Genomic DNA, 10,007 nt, shown 5'->3' with positions numbered 1-10,007 from the left:
AATAATATTACCGTACTAGACCATAAAAACTTTGTATATTAAGATGTATTGAAAATGTTAAATATTCCCAAAATATGGCAGTCATACATGTACAGTCATTAATGGGGGTGTAAACTATCTAAATATGAATCATAAACCTACACTAAAAGTGGCAATATTTAGCTTTTAACTATAACCATTATGCAGAATATAAGGTATGTATTCATTTTGTCCCAGTAATGTAAATTTTCATATTTTTTCATTTGTAATAACAGGTTTGAGCGATAATGAAAATGTGTGTGGTGTAAATATGCCAAGCAAAAATCATAAGCTTTTACTTAAATACATTAATCAAATATCACTGCCATATTTGTTCAAGTAAACCTTAATTGTTTAGGATTTTCTTATATTTAATTTCACATATTAATGTATAACATTTTTGTATGATAATAAAAATGATAACTAAATATTTCATACTTTAAGCCCAAAGGCTAATGAAGTTCAACCTGACTTTTATTCATCAATGTCTTTAACTAGGAGAAATCATTTTTCTCCATTTTTTGTGTTGCTTAAAGAGACTCCAACATAGAGATCATATATTGGCAAAATTTCTGAAAATATTCAGCAGATTGTATTTATCATAAAAAAACATTCAAATAGAAAGATTTCATTCTTCTTTTGTACTTTTAAAGTTTACTTATAGAAAATTGATAAATATCAGTCAGGACCTTGAAACATTTTAGATACATGTTAGTGTTGATAAGGTATCTGTAACCGCGTCTTAATTACTTTATGCTTGAGTTATGAAACAGGAAAGTAGTTTTATTGATATAAATGACATGCATAGACAAATTGACAAATAATGATGTCAGTATTTCTTATATCTATCTTATAATGTTTTGAAGTATTAAAGTGCTTCAGCCCATTCTACATTCAGCACAATTTCTTTTAACTCACAGGTCACAAAGTGACAAGGTGAGCTTTTGTGTGTGACCGCACAGCGTCCGTCGTGCGTCCGTCCATAAACTTTTGCTTGTGACCACTCTAGAGGTCACATTTTTCATGGGATCTTTATTAAAGTTGGTCAGAATGTTTAACTTGATGATATCTAGGTCAAATTCGAAACTGGGTCAACTGCGGTCAAAAACTAGGTCAGTAGGTTTAAAAATAGAAAAACCTTGTGACCTCTCTAGAGGCCATACTTTTCAATGGATATTCATGAAATTTAGTCAGAATGTTCTTGATGATATCTAGGTCAAGTTCGAAACTGGGTCACATGCCTTCAGAAACCAGGTCAAATAATAAAAAAAACCTTGTGACCTATCTAGAGGCCATATTTTTCATGGGATCTGTATGAATGTTGGCCTGAATGTTCATCTTGATGATATCTAGGTCAAGTTTGAGACTGGGTCAACTGCGGTCAAAAACTAGGTCAGTAGGTCTAAAAATAGAAAAACCTTGTGACTTCTCTAGAGGCCATACTTTTCAATGGATCTTCATGAAAATTGGTCAGAATGTTCACCTTGATGATATCTAGATTAAATTTGAAACTGGATTACATGCTATTAATAACTAGGTCAGTAGGTCAAATAATATAAAAAAACGATGACCTCTCTAGAGGCCATATTTTTCATGGGATCTGTATGAAAATTAGTCAGAATGTTCATATTGATGATATCTAGACCAAGTTCGAAACTGGGTCAACTGCGATCAAAAACTAGGTCAGTAGGTCTAAAAATATAAAAACCTTTTGACCTCTCTAGAGGCCATATTTTTCAATGGATCTTCATGAAAATTGGTCTGAATGTTCACCTTGATGATATCTAGGTCAAGTTTGAAACTGGGTCAACGTGCAGTCAAAAACTAGGTCAGTAGGTATAAAAATAGAAAAACCTTGTGACCTCTCTAGAGGCCATATTTTTCATGAGATCTTCATGAAAATTGTTGAGAATGTTCACCTTGATGATCTCTAGGTCAGATTCAAAACTGGGTCACATGCCTTCAAAAATTAGGTCATTAGGTGAAATAATATAAAAATATTGTGACCTCTCTATTGGCCATATTTTTTAATGGATCTTCATGAAAATTGGTCAGAATTTTTATCTTGATGATATCTAGGTCAGGTTCAAAACTGGGTCACATGAACTCAAAAACTAGGTCACTATGTCAAATAATAGAAAAAACGACATCATACTCAGTTCAAAACTGGGTCATATGGGGACAGGTGAGCGATTCAGGACCATCATGGTCCTCTTGTTTCAGTGAAGGAATCATTAGAAAGGCTTCATAGAAAACTTGTTAAAGAATAATTAGAAATACATTATAGAAAACCTTTTTGTTATTATTACTGTATTATATCATGATATAATGCTAGTTATTGTAATTTATTTTAGATCTAGCAGTTCTGTTAAATACATTTACAGTTATCATTATAAACAGTTGCATACATTGTATTTGACAGAATAAATTTGCAAGGAATATGTTTTGTTTATTCTTAACATTGTTTATCTTTCTTCTTGAAAGATTAAATTTTATATGAATCAAAGAGCTATACAATTAGATAGATCGGCAACTTGAAAGGCATATAGAGAAAATCTCGCCAACATCACAAAAGGCAAAACCCGAGTCACTAGGTAAAGGTGCATTACTATTGAAGAAATATTTCAGAAGTTATGTCCCTTTATACTTGTTAAGATTTGGTACACAGATGTAACATCATAAAAAACAAGTCAAGTTCGAGTTTAAGGTCAGTAGGTCAAAGGTCAAGATCACAAGAACCCGGAACAGTTAAACGGTTTGCGGACGATTACTTGAGAACACTTAGGCCTAGGATCATGAAAGTTTATAGAAAGAATGATCATGACCAACAGATGACTCCTATGCATTTTAAGGTCAGCAGGTCAAAGGTCATGGTCACAGTGACCCAGAACAGTTAAACGTTTTCTGGACGATAACTTAAGAACACTTGGGCATAAGATCACGAAACTTAATAGGGAAGTTGATCATGACCAGCAGAAGATCCCTCTTGATTTTGCCGTCAGTAGGTCAAAGGTCACATTGACCCAGAGCAATAGAACGTTTTCAGCTCACCTGTAACAAAGTGACAAGGTGAGCTATTGTGACCGCTTGATGTCCGTCGTCCGTCGTGCGTCAACAATTTGTTAAAAAATCTTCTTGAAATCCACTAGGCAGAATTACACCAAACTTCACAGGAATGATCCTTGGGTGGCTCCCTTTCAAAATTGTTCAAAGAACTGTATTCCATGCAGAACACTGGTTGCCATGGCAACCGAAAGGAAAAACTTTAAAAATCTTCTTCGCAAAAACCAGAAGCCCTAGAGCTTAGATATTTGGTGTGAAGCATTGCCAGTAGATCTCTACCAAGTTTGTTCAAATCTTGACCCAGCCCCAGGGGTCACTTGATTTTACATAGGAAAATCTTAAAAAATATTCTTCTCAAAGACCAGAAGCCCTAGAGCTTAGTTATTTGACCTGTAGCATTGCCTAGTAGACCTCTACTAAAATTATTCAAATCATGACCCTGGGGTCAAAATTGGCCCCGCCCCAGGGTTCACTTGATTTTACATAGGAAAATCTTCAAAAATTTTCTAAAAATGAACCAGAAGGCCTAGAGCTTAGATATTCCACATGTAGCATGGCATAGTAGATCTCTACTAAAATTGTTCAAATCATGACTCCGGGTTTAAAATTGACCCCGCCCCAGGGGTCACTTGATTTTACATAGGAAAATCTTCAAAAAATTTCTAAAAATAAACCAGAAGGTCTAGAGCTTAGATATTTCACTTGTGGCATTGCCTAGTAGATCTCTACAAAATTTGTTCAAATCATGTCCCCCGGGTCAAAATTGACCACGCCCCAGGGGTCACTTGATTTTACAAAGGAAAATCTTAATTTTTTCTTCTAAATTTAAACCAGAAGGCCTAGATCTTAGATATTTGACATGTAGCATTGCCTAGTAGACTTGTACAAAATTTAATCAAATCATGACCCCCGGGGTCAAATTGACCCCGCCTCAAGGGGGTACTTTTTTGTACATAGAAAAATAAACCGGAAGACCTAGAGCTTAGATATTTGACATGTAGCATTGCTTAGTGGACCTCTAGAAAATGTGTTCAATGACCGCCCCAGGGTCAAATTGACTCAGCTCAAGGGGTAACTAGATTGTACATAGAGAAATTTTCATAAATTTGCTAAAAATAAACCAGAAGGCCTAGATCTTAGATGTTTAATATGTAACATTGCCTAGTAGACTTCTACAAACTTTGTTCAAATCATGACCCCGGGGTTAAATTGGCCCTGTCCCTGGGGTTATTTGATTGTACATCTGAAAATCTTCTAACATTTTTCTAAAAAAACATCAGTTTGACATTTGAAACATGTAGCTCATATTACTCAGGTGAGCGATCCAGGGTCAGCATGACCCTCTTGTTTGCATTGTTGACAGATTTAAATCATTTTTCATACACAGGTGTAACATAATCAAATATAGATATAGGACAACATTGACTCTGACACAGGCTTACTGCTGTGATAAAGTGGTATTGTGGGGATATAAATAGTCACTCCTGTGACAGTTCTAGTTTAAAGCTGGAACATATCGCAATTATCATTATGGCTTCGATAAACTCAAACGCATGTAAACAGTCATATGATATAACGATAACTGTTTGACAAATCTTAAAAAGAACAACATATAGGTTACCCTGAACGACTCATTGAATTGTATTGCTATAACAAACGCCTGTAAACCAACTTGTATAGAATGCCATAATGGTCTTTTTATTATTATTATTATTATTATTATTATTATTATTACTATTTTACCAGAATTATATAGCGCCCTTTTCATGATAAACATGCAGCAAATGCAGCCACATAGGGTGCGAAAATCATCCTCTACTAGTACAGGCACAGAGCGATCTGACCAGAGAGACAGAGTGAGATAAAGCCCCCAGAACAGATAGAGTGAAATCATTTTTAGATACAGGCCTGTCTAGCTTTAAACTTAGCCTAGCTCTTTGCGAAAAGACAATTTGGTTCCTGGTCAGAACAGTACAGGCCTCTTAGTTAGGTGGGAGACGCTCAAGAGCATGTCAGAAATTTCCAGTGTTTGGACCGGGATTCGAACCCTGGACTTCTGGACTGACAGTCATGCTTGTTACTACCAGTCCGCCGGCTCACCAATACATATACCTTTTGGCATGAAGGGGGCAATTGGCCGGATATGCCTCCGTGGTCCACTCGAATGTAGTCCAAATCAATATATAATGCAATTTTCCCGCCTAGTAAAGGCCCTTTTCATGCCAGATATAAGCTTTATTGATGCTTGATTGTAAAAAGGAATGTCCGCAGATGATTTTAAGCTACGTTATATGCTTCAAAAGTTGATTTGAAGCTGCCTTGTAAAATGAAAGTGAAAGTAGGTATTTCCTGATGTCTACCTACGCAATATTAGCGTTTCCATCACGTGTCTCAGTCACGTGACCATGGTTTCACTGCATTATGGTCGACCCCATATTTTTTGGGTATATTTTGATTGCCTAAAGACAGACCTTCAAGACAAGGGTAGTCTCGCAGGAAGTGAAAGGCTAGAAGTCTTGATAAAAATATGTTATAAGTTGTTAATTTTATATAGAAAATAGTAGCGGATGCATTTAATACCTTCATACCTTTTACTGTCAACATAGCACTTCATGGGAAGATGATTTTGAGAGAACATTTTCAACTTTAAAAAATCTGAAATCGGGTTTAACCGAGTCTATTATTCTTCTTTACTTCCAAAGGATCTTTTTACAGATTTTATTAACTATCACAACTATAAATTTTAAGTGTCGTGTGCCAGTTGTAAAAGTCTCCCCATACTTGGATTCAGTGTTGTTCTATTTTTTGGAATTTAGGAACATTGAGTCCATTCAACATATCTGTAAAAGAGTTCTGCTTAAGCCGGTGATAGGGGGCTTGACAGGCGTTGCACATTTCATTACAACTCCTGAACAGACTCAAACAAACCGAGTCTGCTATAATTCATCTTGGTTGCATTCTTTGCTTCCAACGGATCTTTTTACAGATTTTATTGAATAAGATATCTCTTCTAAATATGACTTAGTCTGACAAGGCTTCTTTTCATCAGAAAATAAAATTAACTCTTAATCATATTCATTAAAAGTAATCCATAATACAAATGATAATAGTGGAAACAGTACAAATCATAAAACAGTGCTTAGGCGTAAAAAAAAAATGTTTGTTTCCGGTATCCCGACCTACCCTAAATTTTTGGCCCGACCCTAAATGTTTTTATGGCCTTGGAGAATTTTGTTTTCAACTTTTTAACAAAAAGTTGCAAAACTGAACTTTTTATGCTTTAAACATGGCCAGTGATGTTAGAAATCAACTCACTGATGCTCTGAAAGCATAACCCCCTTATTTGTATTCATTTTTTGACACAAAAATAATTTCCGACAAAGTCTCCTTTAATAAAAAAAAATTCCAAAAAAAAAAAAATTTCCGACCTACCTACCCTAATTTTTTTTAGCATGTTACCGGAAACAAAGAATTTTTTTTTAGGCCTTAGCGGAAACAATACAAATGATAACAATGTACAACACAGAAACAGTAAAAATGACTTCACTGAAACATTACAAATGATAATACAGTACAAAACGGAAACAGTACAAATGATTATACAGTGCTCAGCAGAAATAGTACAGATGTCAATACAGTACTTAGTGAAAACAGTACAAATGATTATAACGTACTAAGCGGAAACAGAAGAAATTATACGGTTCTTCATGGAAACAGTACAGATGATAATACAGTATACTTAGCAGAAACAGTACAGATGATAATTCAGTACTTAACGGAGACAGTACAACTGATAATACAGTACTTCGCTGAAACAGCACAGGTGATGATAGTGTATTTAACGGAAACTGTAAAAATGATAATACAGAACTTAGCAGAAACAGAAACAGATGATTATAAGTACTTAGCAGAAACAGTACAAATGATAATACAGTATACTTAGCAGAAACAGTACAGATGATAATTCAGTACTTAACGGAGACAGTACAGCTGATAATACAGTACTTCGCTGAAACAGCACAGGTGATGATAGAGTATTTAACGGAAACTGTAAAAATGATAATACAGAACTTAGCAGAAACAGTACAGATGATAATTCAGTTCTTAGCAGAAACAGAACAAATGATAATACAGAATATTGCGGAAACAGTACATATGATAACCCAGTACTTCGCAGGAACAGTGCAGAATACAGTTCTTAGATGAACAGTACAAATGAAAACACAGTTCCTCGCAGGAACAATACAAAAGATTATACAGTACTTCGCATAAACAATGAAAAATACAGTTCTTTGCAAAAACAGTACAAATACAAGTAGTACAATATTTCGCCTAGCTAGTACAAAATTGGTGGAAACAGTACAAATGCTGAAACAATACTTTGATGAAACAGTACAAGTGATAATACGGTACTTAGCGCATTATATATGGATATAAAATGCAAAATCACCTGCATACCTCTAACATGTAATCTGGGGGTTTTTACCAATGTTCCATATTTTACATTTTCTAGTGTTATTTAATGGCGGATTTGTTTTAAGTACTTTCATATGTGAGATATACATAGTATATTGGTAGTTCTGCAGTGTGTTAGTAGAACGTATTTGTGCTCGTATAAACTTTGACATACTCAGTATAGTTTGTTTCTACAAACAACATTATCATTGTTGGAGTCATTTGATACATACATGATAGCCTTTTTTACTATTGGGATCTTTAATGACAATTTATAGATACACATGCTGTTCTCGTAACAAATACTCGAACATAAAATAGATATGGCTCATTTAAGTCATTTTGATTTAATTTGTAATTTTGAAAGTCTTTAAACTTTTTTTTACCTAAAGCGGAATTTGAAACAACAAGTACTGATTTATCCTTTGAAACACAGACACAGCGTGGATAATACATATCTAACTTGTACGATGATAAGACACGACCTGTCTGAGAGATCTGTACAATGGAATTTGTTCCATTACTGCAAACTAGGATACAGTCGGATGGACTTACTACTACACCACCTGGTTTCTTGATCTGGTCGTCCTTGACAACAACTCTGGTGTTGCTCTATATGTAGACAGTATGCTCGTTCTTATCGGCGAGAACCACTTTATCACTGTTTCTTATATATGTACTAGCACTTGTCAAACTGTCTATTTTAGACAGAGTAAAGTAAGTCATTCAACTTTAAACAGCTGCAAATTGGTTACACCGACCAAGTTATTAGTGACAGCAATGATGGATTTGTCCTTAGAAACACAGACACTGTAGGGGAGTTCCATATCTATCTTGTACGATGAAAGGACCCGACCTGTCTGAGAGATCTGTACAATGGAATTTGTTCCATTACTGCAAACTAGGATACAGTCGGATGGACCTACTGCTACACCACATGGTTTCTTGATCTGGTCGTCCTTGACAGCAACTCTGGTGTTGTTCTTGACGTCATATATGTAGACAGTATGCTCGTTCTTATCGGCGAGAACCACTTTGTCACTGTTTCTTATATATGTACTAGCACTAGTAGCTATAGGATATTTCTTGTTCGGAAAGTTGATACTGAAATCTTTCTCTTCTCCTGACAGAGATACCATTCGAACTGGTCTTGTATCATCGAAAGTTCCAACAACAAAATTTCTCTCATCTTTCATACATATAGAATCATACTGCGTCATAACTTTACATGTCCTGATCAAAGTTATATCATTAGATTTACTGACACGTAGAAAGTCTATCTTACAAGGATCGGCACTTGTTATTGCCACTTCCTCCTCGGATACAGCAACAACACTCTGTGGTGTATACGATAATTGAAACGATCCTACTTTCTCAAGCTTCTCATTGTAAATCAAGCATTTCCTTTTTTTATTATCCACGGCAAACAGTCTACCATCCGGCAGGAAATCCAGTCCTGAGTATAACGGTTCTTCCACATCATCTCCAGTCAGCTTCACATCAATGCAAGTAATCTTCGTTAATTTAACAATCGGAGCTAACGGTGTTATAGGTTTCACATCTTCCGGTGAAGAGCATTTTAATGTCAGTTGTCCTGGAACGTAATAAGAAATCGGAAGCGGGGGCAGTTTCATAGTATCATCAAAATCAAACGAAATGGTAACGGTCTCTAAACTTTGACATTCCTCGTCAACGTTGCAGCTAAGTTCTCTGACTTGTTTCTTCATTCTATGTCCCAATATAAACTGTTGTGATGGCGTCCCGTTCTGATGAACGTTATCAATTGTTTCTAGAGATTTTGTTGCATCAGCAACAAGTTTCTCTCTGTCTGATTGCTTCTTTGTCAATTTATTGAGTGTTTCTGCTTTAAACGATTCAGCGTCCTTAGCAACGGAAACTTTCAAATCTTCAAACGTTTTGTTTACATCATCTTGCATGCGTCTTATTGTTAACGATATCGCATCAACATCCTGACCCAGTTGCTCTGTGGATGACTTGGCATTTTCAACGACAAGTTTAGCTTTCTCTGTTACTTTCAGCAGTCTGGCCTGTATGCTGGAACTTCTAAATGTAAATCTTCCGGCAATCTTCTGAATTTCAACGACCCTGTGGCATTTCCGGTGATCTACAATAGCACAGGTACTGCAACAGAGCTGTTTCTCATCTTCACAGAAGAATTTCAATGCTTCCTGATGCTCATTACATTGGTCAAACCCCATCATATCAAACGAGACTTGTTTCGTTTTCATCTCTTTTGCATTCACTAGCTTGTGATTTCTCAAGAACGCGTGCGTTGTATGTACGTTTGAACATTCTTTACACTGAAACTCGTCACATGTTGAACAAAACACATCAGCTACTGTTTGTGTATCCTTACTTAAACATGGTTGACACAATTTCTGTTCTATTCGTCCAGGAACTGCATCACTTAGGTAAATATTTTTAACATCCCCACTCCCCTTTTCCGCCAT

The 10,007-nt window shown here is 35.6% G+C and overlaps 1 protein-coding gene across 1 annotated transcript; it reads right to left on the bottom strand.

Moving 5' to 3' along the window:
* Positions 1-8,258: 8,258 nt before the first annotated feature.
* On the bottom strand, positions 8,259-10,007 carry LOC128554903 (uncharacterized). Its single transcript, XM_053536238.1, has one exon. The coding sequence runs from the start codon at positions 10,005-10,007 to the stop codon at positions 8,259-8,261; it is 1,749 nt and encodes a 582-aa protein (XP_053392213.1).

This window comes from Mercenaria mercenaria, unplaced genomic scaffold (genome assembly GCF_021730395.1).
Source record: "Mercenaria mercenaria strain notata unplaced genomic scaffold, MADL_Memer_1 contig_858, whole genome shotgun sequence".
In the NCBI taxonomy this organism is placed as follows: Eukaryota; Metazoa; Mollusca; class Bivalvia; order Venerida; family Veneridae; genus Mercenaria; species Mercenaria mercenaria.
Note: the sequence above shows the minus strand (reverse complement) of the source record. Positions and strands in the feature narration are given on the sequence as shown.